The 25192-nt window shown below is 41.5% G+C and overlaps 1 protein-coding gene across 4 annotated transcripts; it reads right to left on the minus strand.

The window, feature by feature from the left end:
- Positions 1 to 959: 959 nt before the first annotated feature.
- On the minus strand, positions 960 to 25117 carry arhgef6 (Rac/Cdc42 guanine nucleotide exchange factor (GEF) 6). 4 transcript variants are annotated; one of them, XM_076103119.1, is made up of 22 exons: positions 24668 to 25116; positions 23535 to 23618; positions 21679 to 21763; positions 18940 to 19055; positions 18434 to 18638; positions 18101 to 18153; positions 17601 to 17695; positions 17272 to 17367; positions 16354 to 16476; positions 14637 to 14775; positions 14251 to 14310; positions 12459 to 12605; positions 11278 to 11364; positions 11006 to 11087; positions 9958 to 10073; positions 9625 to 9804; positions 8341 to 8361; positions 5594 to 5690; positions 5337 to 5423; positions 4945 to 5044; positions 4647 to 4701; positions 960 to 3345 (listed from the first exon to the last, which is right to left on the minus strand). In XM_076103119.1, the coding sequence occupies exons 1-22, from the start codon at positions 24830 to 24832 to the stop codon at positions 3232 to 3234; spliced, it is 2307 nt and encodes a 768-aa protein (XP_075959234.1). In that variant the 5' UTR covers positions 24833 to 25116; the 3' UTR covers positions 960 to 3231. The 4 variants fall into 4 exon arrangements, with proteins under 4 accessions (XP_075959234.1, XP_075959233.1, XP_075959236.1 ...); XM_076103118.1 differs by having other exon boundaries at positions 5325 to 5423; positions 24668 to 25114; XM_076103121.1 differs by lacking the exon at positions 8341 to 8361 and having other exon boundaries at positions 24668 to 25117.
- Positions 25118 to 25192: the final 75 nt, after the last annotated feature.

Below are 25192 nucleotides of genomic sequence, written 5' to 3' on the forward strand. Positions count from 1 at the left end.
AGACCACTGAAGATCTAGGTTACCTCTCCAGAGGTGATAACTAGACTCAATACCGAATATCATTTTGTGGTATGTAAAGAAACGTAAGCATCAAACTGAATGTTGTTTTCAGTGGTACAAGAAAGATCATCTGGGAAGGAAATTCACATCTTAATTAACTTTAATTAACCACAGTATTGGTTCCCAACCATTTCCATGTGGTCTATGAGTAACCCCACAAGTTTCATTTCGGTTCTTTGTCATGTGGCGATACAGATTAAATACAGATTGATCTAATCTATGGGTGGGCACTACCTCACAATGATAACAACACTTTGACACACAATTGCAGCCAAACATTCATACACTGCAAAACACAAGCGCCCCGCAGCATGGTTTGAAGTAGCAAGTATTGAGGATAATAGTAATGGACTAAAGCATGAACTGTAACTGTCAAACTGTTAAAATCCACATGCACGGTTTGGACCTTGACCTAGTTTTTTTTTTAAATTTAAATCACTGGATACACCTAAGCTTACCTGTCTGCTGACTAATATAAAGTGTTGAAAGTACTTGGTGAGTAATGCAAAGGTTCTACCAGGAGGTTTAAAGTTAGCACCTCAGACATCACAAAACCTGGCAGAGCGTCTGGCATGTCACTGTCGTAGAGTTAAGCAGAATGGAAAGTGTGAATCTCTATGGAGGTGTGTACAGATGCAGAGGCGACGCACTCTCACAGGAAGTCATCTATTCTAGTCACTGCTTCCATCCTGTGAAGGGTTGCTCGCTACCGAAATCTGAACAACCCACAAATTCCTGAACCGCACATGCGCCAAATGCTGCATGGAAAAGCCTGTCTGGGTGGATGTTCCAGTGTGAACGAGGGAACATGCAGCTCATACTGTGTGTGTGTGTGGCGATATGTGTTCCAAACCTTTGGAGTTTTCCATTTCTCCCTTCGTGAAATTAACGTCAAAAAGTATTATATTAAACTTTTATTAAAAGGATGACCAGGATGACCATACCAAACACAAAGTACAGAGTGTCTAGAAAAAAAAAAAAAGCATTACAATACTTGCAACAACAACAATTGCATAGAACAACCTGCCAAAAACAATACACACAGTGGTCTGGAGATAAACAAGATGAAACCGGAGCTCAACCTCCCACCAGTAAGTGCTCGCTGAGGATATTTGGAGTTGAAAACTAAAGTATGTGGTACGTAATGAAAACAATTTAGGACACAGGAACAGCAATAATGTTAATCTCAACAGGGAACATGTTATCCCAACAGTGATTGCGCACTACGACAATGTTGGAATATTTTGGGTCATGTGTGATGAAAATTGGGACCTGGACAGTGATCTTTAAACAATCATCAATACCAAGAGATGTGATTAAATCAAGGCAAATGGCAAATGATGAAAAGCCTGACAGTGTGGTGGCTTGACCACATGGTGTGGCCCTTTTTTGGGTTAATTCTTTTCTTAATATTGCAATTTCTCCAAATCTGGCCTTCCATGGTGAGCCAGAGGTCAGCCAGTAAAGCAGTCACTTATTGCATTTCAATTCCATCCACAGCTGCTCTGCAGTGCTGCAAGAGTAGCTAACAGTGTTGACAGTGCACACACACACACTCAACCTCATGAGGAAATGTACCGCAGCGGGTCTTTGTAAAGAGGCTGCATCTTAAATAGCACGCAAAGCCCTGTATGTTTTTCAGACCCGATATATATATATATATATATATACCCATTAAGCTTGAGCTATTCTTATTGAAATATTACGATAAACCACCTGTGACACTTTCTATATAAATCATGCATTTAGTCCCAGTCCGGTCATAAACTCTTAAAGTTTATCGACCCCTTCGGGAGGCACTTGAACATTTGAGCTCGACTCAACACCCGCAAATAAATCTCTCGGCTTGATTCCCGTCTCTATCAGCTCTGCAGGACCCTGTTAGGAGGCCACAGAGGCTGCGAACAAAAACCTCTGAAATCTCAAGTCAGACTCATTATTAAAGTCACTTTTTTTTTTTCTCTTTTGAGATGAAAAAAAATGTCTATTTTCCCTTGGCCAAAATGAGGATGTTTTTCTTCCTGGAGTAGTTTAATACAATTCCAGACAGAAGTAAAGGCAGCAAAACTACATCAATAAGGCCAACACCACAAATAAATGCTTGGGTGAACAATAAATAATGAATATTCTTTTAAAATTCAAAATAACGCAAGGCTATGTAATTAATATGCTAAAATCATACTTGAATATATTTTAGTAAGAAGAGTAGGGGTGACATCTATGTCATTATTTGCGTTCTCTTGTATAGAAATGATACATAGCGAAGCCTTTTTCTATTTTATTATGCAGCTGCATCCCTGATAGCTTTGGACTATATATCTGAATATCTTGATTATCACATTTCTGATGCAGAATTCACACTGTAGAAACACTGTACATTCATGCAGTTTTTTAATGAACAAGGGCTGCTTTTGGAAACAACTGAATGTCGCATGATGAGCTAACCTGTTTGAATTGCTTTAAACGCCAACAAAAAAACGGTGTGGAGCCGTGTGATGTGAATGTCTAGAATGGTACAAAAATGGCAATCGCTCACACTCATGAAAGCTCAATGACTCATGGGTGTCCTTCTGACAAATAAAACATGACAATGACGAAAACATTCACGATGTGAAGAAAAGAAAAATCAGTCCCCTTGATAACGGAAGTGCATGCAAGAGAACACCTATCGGACTTGATGGCTTCGTACTCCTTTTTCTATTTCCAACTGAAGCAAACGAAGCAGCGGAGATCTTGTGTTTTTTTCCTTGTCCAAAATTGTCCCATTTGTTGGGGGAGTGTTCACAGTGCCAGTCGCCTAGAGGCAGCATGTTCGAAACATCCCACTTCACCAGTCTTGGTTTCGCTGAGCTGCTTTGTGGAGAAGCATATTTCTGGTCTCATCTAGTGAGGCTGGATCAGGAAGACAGATTAGATTTCATCAAGAATGTCAAATCAAGCTCCAGCACTTGAAACGTAGAACCTCCCAAGCAGCGTTGTCAGCGAGGGAGTTCCACTCTGCTGTGTGTGATTGAAATATGGAGACGCTACATAGACAGATACACAAACACACACACACACACACACACAGCTGACCCTCCACAAGCACGCTTACATAAATGTACCCACACACACACACGCATACAGAGCCACACGAGGGTGAGGATGATTGTGTGGATGTGTTCAGTGGCCTCAGTCCTCCCAAGCACAATCATTCTTCTGCTTGGCCAGTTTTCGAACCACTCTCTCCAGCTCTTTGCGAGACTTCTGCTCCTCCTCCAGAAACTGCTTCATCCACTTATTCTCCTGTAAAACATGCAGACAATGACAGTATTGGACAGGTTGTCTTAAGCCCCTTTCCCACTGGACAGAAAAACCACTAACACCCACTAACATCTGGCTTTTGAAGTGAATATATGATAAATAAAATCAACAGAGATTTGGACAATTATTACGAATTAATAACATACAATTAATATTCCCTCCTTAAAGACACCAGAATCCAAACAGACAACAGTCATTTTACATCGCAGATTATGGAAACAAACTTCATTGGAACTTGACAGAGGTCTAAATAAACCCTTAATTCACAGAGTTAGATGTGAATCATTATATGCGCTCCTCAAAGCTACAAGACTCCACTGACAGAACCTGTAATTTGACCTCACTGATTATTAAAAAACACACTTCAAACTCGACAGAAACCAAATAAAACTCATCACAGCTGTCTTTGTAAGTCTTTACACTGTTCTAACAATCACCAGCTCAGGTTTGAGAGTTTGAATGAGAGACTGAATAAGTAACACGTAAAATGGAGAAGTGAAGTAACCGCCATATCATTTTCACTGTTTACTAACCCTGTTAGGCGCGACTGTGCAGTCAAGACGCGACACAAAAAAAGAAAGGAATACTCGTCGACTGGCAATGAAAAAGGAGTCAATTTTAAACTTGTTTTTCAGTTGTTTAAAAAACCTGCATGAACATGCTACTTTTTGTGGAAAAGCGGACAAAAGGACAAACTCGTTTATACAGTCTAAAGACCGACTGATGCATCAGCAAGCCGTCATTACAGGCTGATACAAGTCGATGACAGATGTACTATATCTGTATCTCATTTGATGTTAATATAATGTGCTTTTTCTTTGATGAAGTTACTATAACCGTTTTGCCCGATACATTTTTATATAATGTTGAAAACTATATGGTGAAAGAGGCATGTTGGTAAAAGTGAAAACAAAAGATTATAAGATACAAAGATGAAAATGTAATCTGATACATTATCAACAGATCGGTTTCATTGAAATCCAATATCGGTTTGTCTCTAGTACATTTAACCACATTCCTAACCCCCCCCCCCCAAAATGTCAACAAACACAATCGCACCCTTAACAAGTAGGACGCACAACTATGTTGCCGATACATTTACATACATGAATGAATTTAGGAGAAGTCTACAGACACAAATAGACAGAGTGTAGTGAAATAAACACCTAAATGTGTACTTAGGATGTTGTATTTCCACTAGTCTGAAAAAAGAATGGTTATGGAGGCAAAATAGTCAAAAATTGGAAAACAGTGTTTTGGCCTCGGGGGTTTACCACGCTTACCTTTTTCAGGTCATGAACCTCATCTTTTAGAGCATACACAGCATCAACCAGGCTCCTGAAAGAAACACAAAAACAAGTAAGTATTGCTAGACAATATGCATTTATTGTTCCCTTTAAAACATCTGCTCATGTATCATGTACAACCTGGATATCCAGGTTATCCTGCCTTTCAACCAAAGATCATACTGTGCGAGGATTCATTCCTCAACAGCCTGAATTAGACCAATAACACATTTCTGAATCCATTTACAGTGAAAAACATGATAAAGCTGTTTGCCAAAAGTAATAATATGCTTACTTTTCCTCAATAACTGTCTGCCCGTTGCTCTTCATCTCCTCCACAATGATCTTCTCTTCCTCTGGCAGAAGCACCTGAGGGACGCACTCTTTCCGCACCGCTACACACACACACACACACACACACACACACACACACACACACACACACACACACACACACACACACACACACACACACACACACACACACACACACACACACACACACACACACACACACACACACACACACACACACACACACACACACACACACACACACACACACACGCACACACACACACACACACACACACACACACACAGGCTTGATTTATGGCTCTATCAGCTGTTGAAGATGTGCAATCTAAGAAGGCATTAAAGAAACATTTTCCTTACATAAACGCACACCTGTGGTGGCCTGATGCTGGCTGGCCCCTGTGCAGTACGCTTCAATCACCCTCAGTATCTGAGCGTCCTCCTCCAGCGCCACCGTGCCTGTCAAGAGCACAGATGATCAATATCATCAATACAAACTTCAGCAGATGGTGACAAATGCATTCCTGTTTTGCATTACACACTGCATTAGTGGACATACAATGACATCACATGTGGACACTCCCAAGTATTAAGCCATCTATCATTCTTTAGGAAGATAAAACTCCTACTTTTCCTCGTTTGAACTTCGTCATCAGAGGGCTTCCGCTCTTTCTTCCTATTGCCTGGCAGGAACTTCTTCATGGGCCGCGGGCTCTTGCTGGAGTCCTGAAGAGTCCAACATCAAATTCAGTACATTTCTCTCTAAGGACACACACACTGCATTTACACACCTGTAAAGCGGAGGTTCCAAACCAAACAGAATGCAAGCTTACGGGGGACGCGCATCCCTTATGAACAAACAACATCAAAAGAACAAAATTCCATCAACAGACAAGGCAGCAAGCGTGTGGTGATGACTGTGACCAACCCAGCCATGTGATCCATCTGTGCTATCCTGCCTAACGCAGCATCAAGAAAAGACAAATTAAAAACACGTTTTTTCACAGTACTTATTAAATCAAGAATATTTGACCCACCACTGACTACTGGCGGGGAAGGAGAAGAAGAAAAAAAGCTTGGAATATTCAAGCTTTACCTGTGGGATACAGTGTTGACAAAGCTATGGGAAAGGAAGCCGAGATGTTATCACATGATTTTCTACAATCTTTCCAACCGCAATGATGCGGTTTTATGAATGAGATATTTTCCTTTTTTTGCTTCTGGGTTGATCTAAGGGTTTGAAAACAAGCGCACTCTGTTTCCTCTCCTGCAAACAATAAAAGCTGAGGTGTGATGAATAATCAACGGTTTAGTCATGGTGATCATGTTAATGCAGATGGGTGGAGATAACTTATGGCACTTAAACGTCATATTCTTATTATACTTCACATGAAGTAATTTGCCCCATGTCCTTCGCTGGAAATGAGAGGCTTAGTCAAACACGCAACAGGAAAATAGATGATAAGCAATTGTCTGTTTTAGTAATTTAGTGAGAATCCACTTTCACAAACTCTACCACAGACTCCTAAAAGTCCCTCATGAGAATCAGGAGGAATAATTGACAGCATCATATGACTATAAAATGGAGAGTGGGAGTTTGAGGCCCAATTTCACCTACTTCCAAAGGGTGCATGGAGAAGGGGAAAAGTCTGAAGAGATCAAAACTGCTACTACAAGTGTTGCTTGAGTTTTGACCTCATCAACATTTGAAGGGGTTCATGGATGAGAGTGAATGCAAGCGCACGGCACAAAACACATTTTCCTGACTTTTACTGAGGTTCTTTCCTCGTTGGTTTGGTGTTCTCATTGTATACAAGGGTGGGAGGAGAGGTGACGTAGAGTGATGTGCAATTCAGTGGCACACTGCAATTTGTGTCAAGATTTAGCTCCATCCACCTGCTTGATGTACATCAATAGTGCATTATGCGCAGTGCACACATGTCCTGTGATATTTGCGTCACTTTAAAGCCGGGAGATTGAGACGTACGATAGCCTTATTACGCTGTTTTGTCCAACGTGTTGAACAACTGCCTTTACATCGAGCAGACATAGAGGAGTCCTTGTGACGTCAAATACAATTGCACATTTGTATGCATGGAAAACATAGCTCCAGTCTGATTCTCCAGGAAACATGCAATCCACTTAAAGGGGAACCAAGCATTTTCAAAATTCATACATGTTATTCCTGAGGTCTAAGACAGTCCAAAATTATTATTAAACATGAACAACACTCTCACAATTCTAGAGTGCTAAATTAAAATCTGTGATGTCATCAAGTATTAAGTCTGGTACTGCTCAGTAGACAATGAATAGACCATTTGAATGGAATTGCATTGCTTGGGTCGATGTTGATTTCCTGTCGGCTGATGTCATTCACATACACTGCAACAAGGACAATATAAAAGAAGAAAGGGTCTTTATGTCACGCAACTCAACTTGTTGCCGAGTTGATGCTCTTCTTTGTTATCAATAACTAACCAGCCATCAAACTGTTAATGACATATTCAGGAGGGCTAACGTTAGCCAGATCCCAGGATAATGTTTCCTTATTACTGTCAGGCGGTGGCGCTAATCGTCAAAGTTTATGTGTCTACATAAATCTGGGCCTTTACAGCCTTTACTCCAGTAATTGCTACTTTGTTCGTCAATTAACAAAATTTGCTTTAGCTAACGTTAGCGACCAATATCTCTTTTGAGAGGTCCGATATCAATTGGGTGTTAACGTTGACGAGACGTAATCTTTAATTTAATGTGAAATGGTCTATTGGGAAAGATATTATAGATGATGGACACTAGCGAGACATTAGCTCATGTTCACAAATATTGATTGAACTTTCCTAGGCCATGGAAATAACAATAATAATACATTTTATTTATATAGCGCTTTAAAAGGAAATAGCATATTGGAATTCTTAATTTAGTTGTAGTTCCCCTTTAAAAAGAGACATGATCTCACCCATGACAGCATATTTGGGCTGCTGATTATTCAAATGTCACACATGTGCAAAGTAACTCACTCAGGACTGAATGACATGACTGTGTTCATGATGTCCACAAATTGCACCCGCAAGTAGAAATTAGTAGGCTACTACTGTTGCATGAGAAAGGTTGTTTTTAACTTGACTCCCTAAAGGGAATGAGAAGAAAAAAAAAAAAAGAGCAGACACGCAGGGCCACAGAAAACAGGAAACCAACAGATGACAATGAGAGAGAGGAGTGAAGCAAACAGAGCAATGGCATGCCAGCGCAACACTGGGGCAAACACACACACACACATAGGCAAACCCCATCAGAAACGCATCCCACCCCCACCCCCTAACCCACATCCTTATCCACACACACACACAGATAGAAACAGAGTGTGATCTAACCTTACCTTCATGATATAAGACATCCTCTACAGAAGGCAGGATGGAGAAAGAGAGAAAAAGGGGAAATGTGCATGAAAAAATACGACGAGAGAAGGGTGTGATAGAGAGTTAATGGTGAACATTTGTATACCCCACTCTGCCATTCACCAATTCTTTGTCTATGCAGAATAGGTTGATTACTTCAAGTTAAAAAAAAAAGAGATATATGGAGAATTTGGCAGAAAGAAGGTTATGCATTCAGGGGACTATACATGCATTCTTTGCAGGGCAGAGTAAAAAGAGCCAAATAGCTACAAGTCTGCTTGGTTCCATTGTCACAGTGGACAAGAATCAGCTCGTGTAGTATACGTGTGTATTTAGTGTTAACAAGTACAGAGATTAAATCAAAAAAAGTGCCTAGTCGCATGTTTACTGTATTCAACACATCCCTAGACTGTCCATGCTAACTGAAAGTTTTAAAGAGCCAACTGATAACTTTGTTAAAGCTTCTACCTCCCACGTGGACTACAGAGTGAGAGCTCCAACACCCTCAAAGCCAAGTAGCTTTTAACCACTGGTACACTCAATGCCAGTGAGACTTTGTTACTGGAATTAACCTTCTCAGAATACTTCTCATACTCCGTCATGTTTCAGACACACTTGAAGTCGTGTTAAACATATTCTATTTACTGCATTATTAATAACAGTCATGTACAATATTTAGGTGGCCCACACATTGTGCAAAGTACTATTCTACATATGTGAAGGAGTTTCCTGTTGTCATCACAGCACAGTACAACGTTTTTAGAGTCTGTGTGACCACATGTAGTTTAGGTTATGTTAACATGTCAAACGCCACGAAGGAGTAGTTAATAAAGGTGAATAAAAATGTTCAGCCACAGCAGAAAAGTTACAAATCTAACATTTATCTACAAATACTGAAAGCTGCTTTGGTACAAAATTACATTACAGGCGGCTAACATGCCAATAGATTACGATTGTAGGTAGTTGCAGTGATGTTTGCGGCACGAATATCAATTTAAATACTGCTGAATATGAGTCACAATATTTGGATTAAAGGCGTGTGTCAACCTCACTTGTGTTATTTGTGTGTTTGGTGGAAAGTATTGTGTGAAACAGACTAGAGGAGGTCTGAATAAAGTACAGACAGAAACGGGGGCCACAGAGAGGGACTTGAAGTGGAGGAGGACTTCTTGCGGTTTCTGACTAACAATGTACTGCACCACCGCTTAAAAAAGATGCACATCAAGCGTGTGTAGACTTGTTAGTGCAACTCTACAACCTCCTACCTCTTTGTATCCCAGTGCAGCAGAGGGTTTGAGGGGAGGCGCGGGGCGCAGACAGCTGAGAGACCAGGGCTTGCTGATCTTTGGCGGTTCCAGGGGGCCTCGACTGACGGCGCTGAGGCTGCCCAGGTGGGACAGGTGAGTGGGGGTGCCGACCATGCTCAGTGGCTTGCCCTCTACAGTCTACGTGAGACGATGAAAGGAAAGAAGACAAGGGAGTGGGTGGGAATCATAGGTGTAATGAAAGATGAGTCTGTTTTTCACACCTCAGCATGTTGCAGGGTTCACTCTTGGTATTGTTTTGACGGTTTACTGTATGTGTGTGTGTGTCCTAACCTTTGAGATGGTTCCTGCAGGGCTTCCTCCTTTGGTAAAGGGCTGAAGGTGCTCCAGCCATTCTTGTAACTCCTGGGCACTACTGCAGAACACTGTAAAACGATCGATCATGCCTCCTGCAGCACATGAACACAAAAGCACACGCACGAAATGCAGGGGTCTTTTAGAGGTCCAAGTCTACTTCACATGTCCCCCAAAATTTAGCAACACACACGATCAAACGCAAAATGGACAACCTGCACACAAAGATGCCGCAAAATAAAGTGTAAGGCAAGAAAAGCAACATGTTTTGGTGGAGACCTCCATTTCTTAAGACCGTCACACACCTGGAGCGTGACAAATAAACTACACAAAAATGCAAAATACCCGCTTGTGAATTTTGTATGTCCAGGGCTTTTATTGTGAAAGGTAAGAACAGAAGGAATGGACCTGGTATGCACTGCCTCGGTCACGGTTAAAAGTTTGCCGTCATGGTTCGGACTACGGAGGAGCTTTTGAGTTCATATAAATATAAAGAAAAGGTGCAGCTCAACCCCGTTTGCACAACATGACTGTTTGATGCCTTTTTTCACGCTGCGAAAGCTCAGAAAAATGTATTTTCGTGAAAGTATTCATGACAAAAACAACAGTTCAAAAAATATATTGAAGTGCAAATTAATCAAATGAAAAAAACACCAGCAGCGTTTAAAGGCCTTTACTGTCAAATGCTCTATCTATATACACGTGTGTAGCAACTGAGGCAAATCTGATCTTTTTTTTCAGACTGTGTACAGCCAGCAGCATGGATATTCGACAGGGAGAAGGACTGCCTCGACAGCTAGTTTACATTTAAAATGTTAAGTATTGTCGTATGAATTAGTTCCCTGGGATTAGACACGGTAAGAACACTGTAAGAGTTTTGAAGACAGTCCCACGACTCTTTATTTGGCTGATGCTTCATCTACGATTCTTTATTTGGGTTACAATCTAATACACTGTATTACTGCTGTATCTTCGACTAAACTGAAGAAGATGAGTCAGAATTTTCCCCAGAGCTTCAGATGCAAACCTGTAATGTCCAAGGCATAGTGGCCATTGTCTGCATCCTCTGCTTGTCTTGTTACAGTGGTGCCTGTCAGTGGCAGTCTTCCCTGAATGGGACAAGCAAAGGGAGAGGAAATAAGATACCACCATATCATAAGTAGGACTTGTCTTCTATATCTTGTTATAGCCTGAAATGAATGACATTATGTGCCCACAAAAATGAAAACTCAGACAAATAGGAAATAAATACTCATGAAGGACTGATGTAGGAGACATAATGTATACTGTGTTGCTCACCTGATAAATAAAGCCACTCATCCGTGGACTGGCAGAGAGCATGACTAACACGTTAGGGAACAGCATTAGGTAGCGCTCCTCTTTTTCCTGCACGAAAGAGACAAAAACGAAACCATCATTATAGCTGACGCTGGCATATTTTAGCTCACGTTAGCAACTAGGAACTGGTTTGGCAAGGCTGTTGATTGTTATATAGATGGAAAATAAGACAGGCTGCCAAGACAGTTGGTATGGTGATTAGTATGGTGGTTGGAAAGCGGTTAGCAGTGATAAAAACATAAAGGAGGGTGAATCCAAATGTCTATCTTGGGCTTTCTTCCTTCCAACCACCGACTCAAAGTCGACCCCTGCACAGAAACCACATAAGAAAGAGGAGCTGGTTTTTCAGTACGCGTATGGCCTACATACTGTAGGTTTCTGCTACAAAACACGAGGGGGATGCTGAATTACCAAAAGAGGAGGCTGTCATTTTGCACACACGGTTCATTGGGAACCCTATAACACATTTAGGCTAAGTTATATTATTCACATTTGTTTTAAATAATGACACACTTCTGGGCATCAGGGCTGTTAATCGTAATAGTGAGACTTAGCATTCGTCAAACAAATCTAGAGCACTTCACCTCGAGGGGCCATTCACACTTCCTCTGTCTGCTTACCTCAACACCCCATGCATTCTCAATCTAGGACAAAGTATGATATATAGAGATCTAAAATAAAGCATTTAGGCCGTGAAAATAAAAGAATTGGCCTCATCTAAATTTGGACTCATGAAAGGAAGGAACATAAGATTTATTGCACATTTCCTGAACTATTTAGGGTAATTGCAGCTTTTTTAATTGACTGTGAAATTATGACAACTGCATGTCTAACTGTAAATTATATGTTATAGGGGAGCAGGAGAGGTACCCAGTAGGCTTCATTGAGAAATGGATATGATCATTTTAATGTGACGAGAAATGACCCCAGTATTCCAAAGTTTATTAGAGATGGCAAAAGAAGCTCATGGAAGTCCGTCTTACAGTCTTCTCTGTGCATGCAAAAGCACATTTTGGGCTTCGCAATGCAATAAATCCTTGAACACTTTCCCTTCCTTCTATTCTCTTTGACTGAATTGAACCCAGCTGATTCTAATCTACAGCTTTCTTCCTGTATTTCGTCAAACCCGACACGTCTCTCACCTCACTGGACCCATTTTTTACGTGGACCTGGGACATGTAGGCCACGTAACCCAGGCTCTTCATGCTGTCTCCCTCCCAGCCACGCACTGGTTCTGACAAGATCTGGAGCTCCAGGTTCCTGCGCTTCCGCAGCTCCTGGCACTGCGTCTAAACACACACACACACACACACACACACACACACGTCAATGAAGCATGAAGCTGCAAAAACATTTTATAATTCATTAGAACAATAAGATATATAGGGCTACTCTGGATAAAATTGGAAAGAACTTAGAGCTGATCTGGAAATAGTTTTGCTGAAATCTTTTCTAGATTACTGGATTTGAAGAATTCCAGTCCAATTTACCCAATGTCAAGTATGTGACACACACTCGTACAACACAAGGTGGTTGCTTGTCTTTTAGAAATAATGAGTAATGAGCAGCAGGGATTTCTTCCCACTGTGGATATGGCTTTGAAAAATGGAAATGTTTACTTCAATATTTACTGTGTACATTGTTTTGTCATAAGTATATGGAGTAACCTGCAAAATAAAGTAGCATGTTTTCAGGTGCTGGGCAGGGGCTCTCCCTCCTCAAACAGGAAAAATGACATGCCATTTTCCACTGCACAAAAAAAAAAAAAAAGAAGTTCTGAACACGGAGAGCTGCAGAGGTGTAAGTAGCATTTCATGAGCCTCTGCCTACCCAACCACTTGAAAACACAAAGACAAACGAGACTTGCAAATTACAAGTGGGTATCGGGTGAAGGTTTTTTTTCCCGCTTTCCTGTGCAGCTCTGCTGAAGAGACATGTGAGTCACCTCAACTATTCTTACTAGGAACTCCCGAGCTATACCGAGGAAACTGTGTCTCAGAGTGATGTTCACTCAGGTACAGTGCGGTTATGTGTTTCTAAACCAACTCTTCTAAAAGGTGCCATTTCAGTTCACACCCACTGCAGGAACAACATGTTCATCAACATGCAGCACACACGGACATTGTTTCTTTCACCCTCTCTCCCTCTTGTTTCTAAAGTGCTACGTTATGTAATTTGTGTGTTACCCGTCTGACAACCAAAGGTGACATCATAAAAACTATACAAATACTCACAAATAACCCAAACATGAGACTGATTTCATGTGAGTGATACGGTCAGTTGATTAACATTAGAGACTAAACATACAGTTGAAAAGCAACTTTACTTAAAGCTGGGGTCGGCAGGAGGGATGTCAGCGGTTAACCACAGAGAACATGTCTGACCGTTTATGCATGCCGGTCTATGGGTTAATTCAACATGTTAACCATTTGAGCTGTTCAGACAGGACGCAAGCGCCGAGGCCTTTCTTAAAAGCTGTGCATCTGCATTTAACTGCCAATAGGAACGCCCTCTCTCTGAAATGACCTGTGATTGCCCAACGTCTCCCGTCACCGGCTAGCCTTTCTAAAGCCTAAAAACAGAGCCAATAGGAGGCGAGGACAAGTCGGTTTTCTCTCGGACCACTTGAAACGTAATTATGGAATTTACGCCCAATGACGCCAAAAAAATAACTTCCTACCCCAGCTTTAAGCCACATTTTATCCTTTGACACAAAACAGTGTCTTGAATTTTGTTGGGAAGATAAATCAATAAATGGACAGAAACAAGATGCAACCCAATATTTGAGAATCGACATGAGAGGCTTACAGCTCGTTTACTCAGCCTTGATCTGTACTCTACAAGCCGAATCCCGAATTTGTGAAGATGAACAAAGATAATATAGTTGGAGGCTAATGTAAGCATGCAGAGCCCCCTGGATGTTACCAGACTTACCACTAGGCTCCTGAATGCTGCCGTTGCCTTTACAATGTCAGCATAGTCTGGGTGGGCTTCCTGTGGAGGAAAAAAAAACAACACATCAACAAACATAGCAGCCTAACTCTAAATGTTAAAGCACATAGTATGCATGATGTAATATACGCATAAGACTCAAGGGTTTTTAACTTTCCATTGACATACATTGTCAGTCATTAGATGCCATTTAGTTGTTGGGCAAAAATCAAATCTACAAATGGTTGGCTGTGGTTACAAATATACAGTACATATATAAATACAACACACTGATAGTATTTTCAATTCCTTTGTCAAAGAAATATATTTAATTACATATCTTTTCAGTATATATTTAAACATTGTAAGTTTATTTCTATTTCCTGTACCTCCACATGTCTCTCCAGCTCCTGCAACAGCGTGGGGTATTTGTCGAGCCTCATGAAGGGCTTACTGAGACTGGTGGTCAGGGTCAGGATCCCTGGAGAACTGGCTCCTTGGCTCTCCATGAACTTGTCTAGTTCCTCACTGTTAAACACACAAAAACAAGCTCAGTTTAGGTTTTTAAGATTCTTTTATGGGGATAAACTACAGTGTGCAGAGCAGCACCCCCCGACTGTACAGGTCAAGGCTCAGGGACGACTCAAAGACACGAAACATTGCGTCAACTTGAAGATTTACTTCAATATAAAGTTTATAATTTTCACAAAATATATCTGTGAATCCAGATGGTACACACACAGTAGTATTGGGATTTAATACATTTTGCACACTGAAATGGTTTTATCATCTAGTAAAATTTCCAAAGAGAGAAATTTAACAACATTATGCTATCTGTGTTGGTTAAGTGGAATCATATATATATATATATATATATATATATATATAAATTTGTTTCCACAGAATTAGCATTAAACAATCCTTTAAAAAGGCAAAACTATATACTATACTGATTTGCTGCATTATGAAAACTCTCAGAATTCAGATTTTGTGACAGCGAACGCTTAACATTTAAAATATCTAACCACTTTTTAAAGGTTCCCATGCATTTGTCATTGCTGTAAGAACCACTAACACGATGACAAAAACCCACAGCCTATCACACCTGTTGTACATGTGAGAATGGACCACAGATAACTGTAATGGTGTTAATAACATTAAAAAGACAAATTAGGTCATTGTTTCTTTTGCACTTTTCCTCTTGCTATATACTCTCACTTCACTGCAAACTTTAAAAAAATGCGCTTTGAAAGTAGCACCATTCATGAGTTTCCATGATCCAAAACTTCAATCATAGGGTATCCTGTAGCAGCACGAACTGGTAACATTGAGTAAATGTGAATGTCACAGAAAAAGGCTCCTGCAACTGAAACGCAAATGTGCTTACTGTGAAAAAGCGCCTCGCTTGCCTGTCAACATAACCACAATGACAATGTATCCTGTCAACAGTCTGCTTCCTGTGAGTAATTCAACCTAACCTGCAGCTCACTGTGTAGAATCGGACAAGCCACTTCTACATTACTCTATATCAATTAAACTTTGTTTTGCTGTTTCACAGCGACTCTGACCAATGCGAAACAGATTAATATCAGCCGGTGCCCCTCAGTGAGAGTGACGCTCTTTAATAGTGACCGAGTTGAAGGAAACCTTCAGCACTCAGGGGACTCGGTGTAACTGCTCAGGCTGAGTTACTGTAAGCTCCCTGGTTACTTACGGATGGGAAAGCCTGACACCGTGTGGTTGGAAGCTATCAATGAACAATGTCAACAAAAATATATGAAAACAATGACTGTGAATTAGACAGGTGAGTAAGCAAAGTCTGAGGGCATTTAGGTTGGTTATGTTAATGGTTTCCAACCTTTTTTACCCTCGAAACCTTTACACATTACAGGCTGCATGTCCGAGTTTATAGCAGAGGGTGAAGGATTTACTACCACAGAGTAGTAACCTTCATTAGTTGAGTGAGTCTACCACCATGAGGCACATTTAAGTCACCTGAACAGCAGGGCTATTACATTTGCACTATTCACCCCAATTCTCAAAATATCTTCATGATTAAGAATCAGACTGGTCTTTGTTGTGGTGAACAGCTGCGGCATGACTGACCTGTGGTCAGTGAGGATGCAAACAGCTGAGGGATGGCTGGAACAGTAAGCCAGGTACAGATTCTTGATCTGACACATCAGGTTTAAATAGCAGCCCGCCACTCGCTGCTGGCCCTCTGGGACTCTGCGAAGACAGAAGAAAACGGTTGAGTGAAAGAAGGAGAGTATAAAATTGCATTGATGATATACAGAATAATTTCCAAATAACTAAAATGCTGCCATTATTCAGGGCATCTTGAATTTGATCCTGTCAAAAGATGTTTTACTGACAGAATACAATAACTTTCTGGCAAATTACAGGTCTTCATTCAACTGATTTCTCATCGGATTAACAGATTAACAACAAAATCGTAATATATTAAGATTTCTTAAACTGAATTTGATAGCGATTCCCAGGTCTTGAAATTATATAGTTTACACTATTTCAACAACTGCAGATACTTCACATTCCTAACAGCCATTTCTCTCCAGAAGCCTTGGATGCCAGAGTTTCCCAACCAGTGCATGAATGCACCAAATGAATGATTGCAAACATAGTAAATATATTGGGCTGCATGTTGACTATGATGGATTAACTATTTCAAAAAAAAATTAAATCTTTCCAAGTTGGTTTCTGAGCCATGAAGAGAATGTCTTGGAGGAAGAAAATGATTCCAAAAATGTAATCAAGTACGGTACGCTTTGCGGAACACTTGGAAGCAATGTATAGTATGTGTGCAGTGTAGTAAATGACCTACTATAAAACATAAATGAATACTAGAATGGTCTTCTAAAAGGCTTTTGATTGTGTAGAATACAAGCACAGCAGAGTGTACACTGTGGTCCAAACTTTGCTCTCCACTAAGATGAGTTTATTAAATAACAAAACTGACCAAACAGCAAAAAGTTTCCATGGAGGTCCGGGTCCAGCATGACTTACTTGGTACAGTCCTCCAGAGACACACACAGTCCCTGCTGGAAGGTGAGTATCTCCTCCAGGTTTCCACAGAGGGTGGCGCTGTCTGCACTGCTCAGCCTGAACACACACATATTTAGCATTAGCAATAGCGACTGTTCTGCATCAGACATGACGAAAGAAAGTTAAACATGAAAGTACAGTGAGCTTTATCACAATTACAATTTCAGTGAATTCAAAAATATTGAATTATTTCTGAAACGTTAATTTCGTTTATAGAATACGCGTATAGAATTACACATTGCCCTGTGGATTAGATGATGCATTTTGCCCATTAATGGATCTGATCTTACTTGTCGCTGGCTTGCAGGGGTCGTAGGTAACAACTGAGCACCGTTTGTAATTCTTTGACAAACTCCCGCTCGTGTTCCAAGATGTCCTGTACCACCTGCAGAAGCAGCACAATCAGCAGAACAGTTAAAGTTGGCAGATTTCAAGAATGCACAATATCTCCTAAAAGTAAACTGTTCAGATAATTATTAACTAGTTTTACCCGGGATTATTTTTGTTGTTATTAGTCCATAATACTTCATCAGTCCTTTTGTTATCGTTAGTTCACTTAAAAAGTGAGAAAATGCAAGCAGACACACTGATGCCATGGTCACTAAGTCAGTATGAGCTGCCAGTATTTTGACAAACTCTGATAAACAGTTAAGATTTAAGAATGACAAATACATTTTAAATGTGTGAATTCCTGCTTTACGTATTATTAAGATCCACATAAAAACACTTGTTTTGTGTGTAAGCGAAGTGACATAATGGATAATGATATTTTTACATGAATTTGACTCACCACACTGTAGTAGTTCTTGGTCAGCTGAGTGCCTTTAGGAGACAATGGCTTCTCTGTAGAGGAGATAAATAAAAAGGATTAGAGCATTATAATCATCAAAAAGATTTTTTTTTTTTAAACTTCGTACTGAATATCTCGACAAAAATTTTAAACAACTAATTTTAAAAAACGAATTACTGCCTTGCGGTTGTTTTCCTCTGCTACCCTGAGATGCAGTTTACATCCATGTCCATCCAAAATGTCTTCACTTCATAATTGTACCCGTTTAAACATTTGTGTTACAGCACCATCACACTCAGGAATCCACGATCCTGGTTGTGTGACCAAACTCACCGCAGGGTTTGATCTCCCGGACGTAGTTGCTGGGGAACCAGCCCGTCTTGCCGTTGAGTGAGCCCTCCCACCATCCGCCGTCCTCCTGCCGCATCACATGGATCAGGTCGCCTTTGTTGAATGACAGCTCGTCCTCATTGTTGTGCTTGAAGTTGAAGCGAGCCTTCACCATCAGCTGCCCGCCTCCACCGTTCTCAGGCATCTCCTGTTGGAGAGACGGTCAAACAAATTGGGTGCATCAGCAAAAAACATCTGTGTGTTTGTACATATGTAATTATAAAATGTATTCACATAATCTTCAATCTGCATTTGTAAATTTGGCTTTGTGGAAAATGTTTTGTGCTTCTCTTGACATACTTATTCTTCATTATGCAAGAAAATGTGTATTCATCTGAGGTAAACAACTCAATGACTAATTCAGGATAGAAATGTGCAATATGTGGAAAGTCAAATTGGGGTGAACAAGCTTGTGACGTAGATAACAGAAAATACAGAAGGTACCGTACCACCGATTTGGATTGTCTACGCAGAGAGCCTTTGGATTTGGAGAGTGTGTGTGAAGATGTCGACTGACTAGGAGAGTGAGCGCCGGACTGCGAACATGACCTCTCAGCAGCACATTCTATGGACACACACAGAGGAAATATGGAAAGACTTTACATCGGTTACATTGACGTCTGAGCCTTGACTCCCTGGCCTTGTTCTCATCAGGTGAACAACTTCACCAGCAACACACACACATCCCATCATCATCACAGTTGAGGCAGACGCACATACTTTGGGTGCTGACATCTTGATGATAATGCATGCGAGTATGGTCCATTGCTCTGCACAGCCCCAGGATAGAAAAGACACCCACACACACACACACACACACACATAGAATCGTCTGATTTAACCAAACCTGGCACACGGCTACACAATAAGATAAAGCAGCTGTAGGAGGAATGGCTACATGCAGCCTTTAGATCATAATACAAAGTGATCGCTCCTGCTGTCTACATGTTGGTTCAGCAAATACATTCATTCTGGTTACTTGACACATATTTCACAGAATTTCCTCCAAACCTGTCTCTTATCTGAAGTGCAGTTCAGTGAAAAATGCAAAATCTAATTTATGTCACCGACATGCTTTCCCCTCTACAGTGTCATCACTGTGCCTCTGCAGCAGAGTCACGGTGATTTATGGTCAGTAGCTGCCAGCTGTCCTGCAGCGGAAGTGCAGTCCTTGAGGTGCACTGACATAGCTATCAATTTTTGTCGCCAGTACTCACTTGAAAAGTGACACATGGCAGCCCCTGCAACCTCTTACGAGCTAACAAGCAGAAACACAATCACAGAGGACAGACTGCCCATCAAATGCCAACTGGATGGCGGCCAGGTCCACTGTCTAATCCTCGTGCAAATCACAGAAGAAAGAAAATAAATAACAGCACCCCACTAGCCTTAATAACCTCTTATTCAGATCCAATAAGGAGTTCAGATTGGAGCAATACAACTGACAAACGCAAGTGTGCACTTTCACTTACGGGCAGTAAAATGTGCTACGGTAACACTTTGTGTAATCTTGTTTCCTCAGCAGATCATGTGGAGCCTATGCAATGTATGGTAAAAGGCTGGAGATTCCCCACTGCTGTCCTTATGCCGAGACGTCAGGGAGGGCTGACTTGACATGATGAAAGCGACACCGAGGGCAGAAGGGGCGGTCCACATGTACTGCAGGTTGGGCTCATGGTGGATCCCTCATGCCACTCCCAACACCCACAGAGGAGCCTAACAAGCCCTTCTGTCAGCTACGCTCTGTGGTTACCACAGCTATTTATGTATGCAGGCTACGTTCAAAAGCATTTACCCTAAACAAACGTTCATACCGAGAACAGAAATGTCAGGAGCGAAGCCAGGAGAGGATAATTGATGGAAAACACAGAGGCCTCTTGTGTTTGATCATATCAACTAACTTGTGACTAATCCACTTCCAATCAAGTTCACTTTTGAAGATGGGAGAACAGCTGCTGGGCATAGCCAGCCTATAAAAGATTTGCATATCAAGCAGAGGCAGAGTACTGACAGAGGCTTCTGGTCCACATCTCACGTCGTGGCATGCCTCCTCCCCCTTTCATTTAAGTGCACTCAAGAGATTGATCACGCGTTAACAAAGTCATAGCGAGCGTAACATATCCCCAGAGGACGATAACATCATGTAGTGTTGAAACAATTAGCCGATTAATTGATGGGTCAAAAATCATACGGCAATGAATCCGTTCGGTAATTTATCAAGCAAAACATGCCGCGTATTTGCAAAAACTAGCATATTAAAAGTGAGGATTTGGTGCCTTTGTCTGTTGTGCATCATTGTAAATTGAATAACTGGAAGACATCAACCTTTTCAAAATGTTCTGACATTTATAGAGTAATCAATAAAACAGAGAGGAAAATAATTATGAGCCGCAGCAACGCTAATATCGTGCTGCATCCAACATTATGATAAATCATGAGGCTCGCAGAGGCGGCCGATTGATCCAGAAACGCTGACTAAATAATTCTAAGGCTGCTGGTTCTCTGGCCGCTGTGAACTGGAGACTAGAGGGAGACTGGTTTAACCTCTTCAGTGCCCCCAAACAAGGACTCTCAAAAGCAAAGTAATTAGCCTATGGGGTGCGAACCATTTTATGCTGCGTCCTTATTGAAGAAAGGGGTGTGTGTGTGTGTGTGATATACTACATAATGCACTTTGCTTAATTCTGAGCTCAATCCAAATGTCAAAAACATAAAACGAACAAAAGAGGATATTATTAAGGGTGTCTCGATGGATGCACATGAGTAAATATGGCACACAGCATGACACAAACACACACTGCCATGCCAGCTGCCCACGGGTAACACACACACACACAATCATCATTTGCAATGGCTGCATGGACAAAGTCTGTGAAACCATCATAGCACATACATGTGGAAATAAAGAATCACCTGCTAATATGTAGCGGCATGTACCGTTTTTCCACTATCCAAGCTTGTTTATTGGAATGTTTGCGTCAAGTGACAGGGGAGGTAGAGTAATATACGGACTTCCATTGAAGTCAGGATTTATTTTCACACATCAGGCTACCGTAACGTGAGACCAAATGCTACTACTCAATTATATTTGATGCTGTACTTTCAGAGAGGACACGTTTTCATCAAGAATCCCCAAATATGAGGGACTGGAGGCACAGAGAGAGAGAGAGAGACTGCAAAACTCTTACCTTGTGTGGCAAAGTTGACCGCCATCAAAGTGGTCAGCACCTTGCCAAAATTCTCGCCAGTGTATAGCCACTCTGGTTCAAACCCCTGGGTGGAAAAGGAACCGAGAAGATGGCATCAGACCAAAAACCCCAAACACATCTGTTCATACAAGCTGGAATCCACCAGATGTGGAAGAAGAGCGAGTAAAAAAAATGAGAAGCTCTTCTACTGACAGCACAGATCTGAGCCGTAAAGCTTAACAAGTGGACACAGAGACGGCACAAACAATAGAGACACACACACACACACAATGAAACACACAGGGATTGATAAAAGGCGACATGTTGAGCATGGCCTATATTTTTCTTAGTGGTTTGTGATGAAACAGACAGTACCAGACTCATTTGCGATTACACACACACAGTCACACTGCTTGCTCACTCTGTCTCAGACAGCTATCTTCTTTCCTCTAGCAGATAAGGTTTCCCATTTTAAATAAAACATCTTAAATATAGAGTTTGAGTAGTACAGCCTTGGTGATGGGTTATGTAGAACCTCATCGAGAGTTAAAGCAAGTGTGACCATTACATCTGGAGGTATAGGATCGGCCGTAGGGTCTACATGACTACTTCGATTTACTCGGCTTACTTTTCATCACTTAAAAAAAACATAACGTTACGCAAAACGTTTTTGTGCCACTGGTTTCAAGAGTCGAAAATACTGGGAAAAACCCGTTTGCATTGATAAAACAAAATGGAGAATGTGGGTCTTACGTCACAATATTGACCAGTAATAAATGTTGCCAGTATTGACCATCGTGACCATTGTCAGCGCCAGTAGTCTCAATGAGTCATGTTGTGAATACATGCTACTCTGAAGCTGTAGCAGTGTGTAAAATCACAACAAATAATAAATCATCTCATGCAGTTTATAACGCAGCAAAAACTAATCTGTGGCACTGAGCGGTAATTGGTGCTTCCTCTTTCTGCATCTCAGGGCAGAAGTGAAAGCAGTATAACTGCTCTCTTTGTGCAGTCACGGGACAAGCAGCCACCATTTGCTATGGAGAGAAAAAGAGAGAAAAAGTTCTCTAACCACCACCATCACTGACCATAAGGATGGGTAGGGCCGGCTGTAAGCACCACAGACATCCCTCGACTTGTAACATTGGACAGAGGCAAAAAAAAAAACGCCTGCACCATGAGCTACTGGCTGGCCGCAGAAGGTCTAATTATGGGCTACGGCAGGGTGGCTGGATAAAAGCAAAGGGGACCTCCCAGACATAACAAGCCAGCTGGGCAGGACTACTGAACCACTTGCAGTGAGCGAAGCTTGCTGACTCAATTAGCCGTTTAAAGAAACCAACTGATGTGACTCAAGACCAGAAAGGACTATTTATGAAGCTGGAGGAGAAATTACTGTCCAGTGTGGCAGAAACAGGGAAAACTCCCAACATCTGTGAATGATTTGAACCTTCATTTTTTTTTTTTAGCAATACAGCCCTGCAGTGTACGGCCAGGAGATTGTTTTAACCTGCTGCAAAAAAATACAAAAAGCAATGTCACTGCAGTATGAAAGAGAAAATGAATTTTAAAAAAGAAGTAAAGACTGTTTAAAAGTAAGTTATGGCCATTTGAAAACAACTAGTCAGAGCAGTTCCCCTCCTGTCTGCAGAGTGGGAGTGACTGACAGCATGGACGTGCGAGGAAAACAGATGCCAGCAGGGTAAGCAGATCACAACACAAGCAAGAGCGTGTCAAAATGTGCACTGTGGACTGCAGTGGGCTCAGGAGAGTTAAGTAAAGAGATAATGAAAGAGAGAGCAGAGCAGGCCATGTCAAAGCACACGAAACCAGACAGACACATAAGTACTTACCTCCACTTTCAAGGACGAGCATCCTTTTAAAAACTCCTTGATATTGGTAATGCAGTCGGCTTCAGCTCTCGGCTCCTGGCAATACTGAGCACACACACACAAAATAGATGCATAAACACAAACCACGGCTTAGAAGGCAACAACAGACAAGCACGTATGTAACGCCTACGTTGCTGTCATTTCAGTTGCACAGAAAAAGTAACATTGCTGCAGCACATCAGAGTGTGGTAAACCTGCAGTTAACTAAATAGCTGGAGTCTTTCTACGTCTCATTCGCGCATACATAACCATTAACAACACAGAATCATCAAAGTACCCGGATTTAAGCCAAACATCCGCTCACTTTTCAAACTTTCAAAATAAAGTTTTATTAACGGTCGCGTTGAGACGTTCGAGAAGGAAATATGGAGGACAAATTTGACTTTTCGCTGCTTGTGAGTAAAGTCCAGGCTGTGTGGCAACCACACAGAAGGCGCAACAAGCTAGGCAGGGTAGTTAATTATAAAAGAGAGAAGTTACTACTTCCGGTTTTATTCTAGTTCAGCTGTCTTGACGCCGTTTCTTTTCTAAAGGGGGAGGTCGTGACAGTAAGAGCCGTTCAGGAGGAAGTGACGAACTGTCTCTGCAACTGTTATTTGTCATTATCAACTTCTCAACAAGCTAAGCATGGTGTTAACGTGGAGTAACATGTCGAAAAAAAGTTGTCGAAAAAACTGCGTCCCGTGTAACCCCCTGCGCGAGCTCTCCAATATGGTCATTGTCTAATGTTTCACGCGCTCGCTCTTCCCTACCGAATTTGTCCTGTTTTGGTGGGTGTCCACACCGAGTCACTCATGTCAAGAATGCGGAACATTTTTGCTCGCTTCACAGGAAACCACATCTTAAAATCCCACAAGTCTCAACTCAACAAAATGCAGCTTTTAATTCGATGCATACGGCTCCACACCATAACGCACAGGCGGCTATTAAAACTTAAGAGCTCGAGCACGGTGAGCTACAAAAAAAACTAAAGGCCTGCTGCAGGGAGAAGTTCTTGTCGGTATCATTTTCATCAAACCCCTCCCTTCCTTTCGCCAGGAGCCGTCGATCGTTTGGCGTTCGTTGACTTAAATTGACTTAAATCAACAACTCACCTTGGGAGTAAAGCCAGGTATGAGCCGCTCCGCGAGCTTGCACAAGACGACCCCATCCTTTAACGATGTTTTCAAAAACTCCTCCGGATCCGCTATATTCTTTTTAGGCGAGCTGAGCACTCCTAGTGATATTAACCACGTTACCGTCTGCTCCTCTGGATTCATAGCTCCACGAAACGAGCATTGCCTAAGCACACATTGCTAAAAAAAAACACACACACACAACAAAAAAACAAAACTGGCGGCCTGTTCCGTATCAATATGCAACTCACATCCGCACTTCTGCTAGAAGTTAAAAAAAAGAAAAGAAAAAGAGGCGGTGGGGGAAGGACGACTCTGTTTCTACACGCAAAACTGATGATCACCCCTACTGGCAAATAGGCACCTCAACAATAGACAGGAGTCGTTTTCCTCTGCAAAGCACCACATGTTGGCCGAAGGCACTTTCTCTAATATTATGTTACAAGTAGAAGTGCAGCAATGATCAGGAAACACCACCAGGGAGATGATATCTGACGTGCATCA

The sequence above is a fragment of the Anarhichas minor genome, unplaced genomic scaffold (genome assembly GCF_050575085.1).
Source record: "Anarhichas minor isolate MPS153535 unplaced genomic scaffold, ASM5057508v1 ptg000028l, whole genome shotgun sequence".
Taxonomy (NCBI): Eukaryota; Metazoa; Chordata; class Actinopteri; order Perciformes; family Anarhichadidae; genus Anarhichas; species Anarhichas minor.

Coding starts and splice junctions, on each gene's coding strand:
- arhgef6 (XM_076103118.1), bottom strand. CDS start 24,832: ATGAATCCAGAGGAGCAGACGGTAACGTGGTTAATATCACTAGGAGTG. Junction 17,368..17,600: donor CCCCTGCAAGCCAGCGACAA/GTAAGATCAGAT, acceptor GTGTGTGTTCAG/GCTGAGCAGTGCAGACAGCG. Junction 3,346..4,646: donor AGGTTCATGACCTGAAAAAG/GTAAGCGTGGTA, acceptor CATGTTTTACAG/GAGAATAAGTGGATGAAGCA.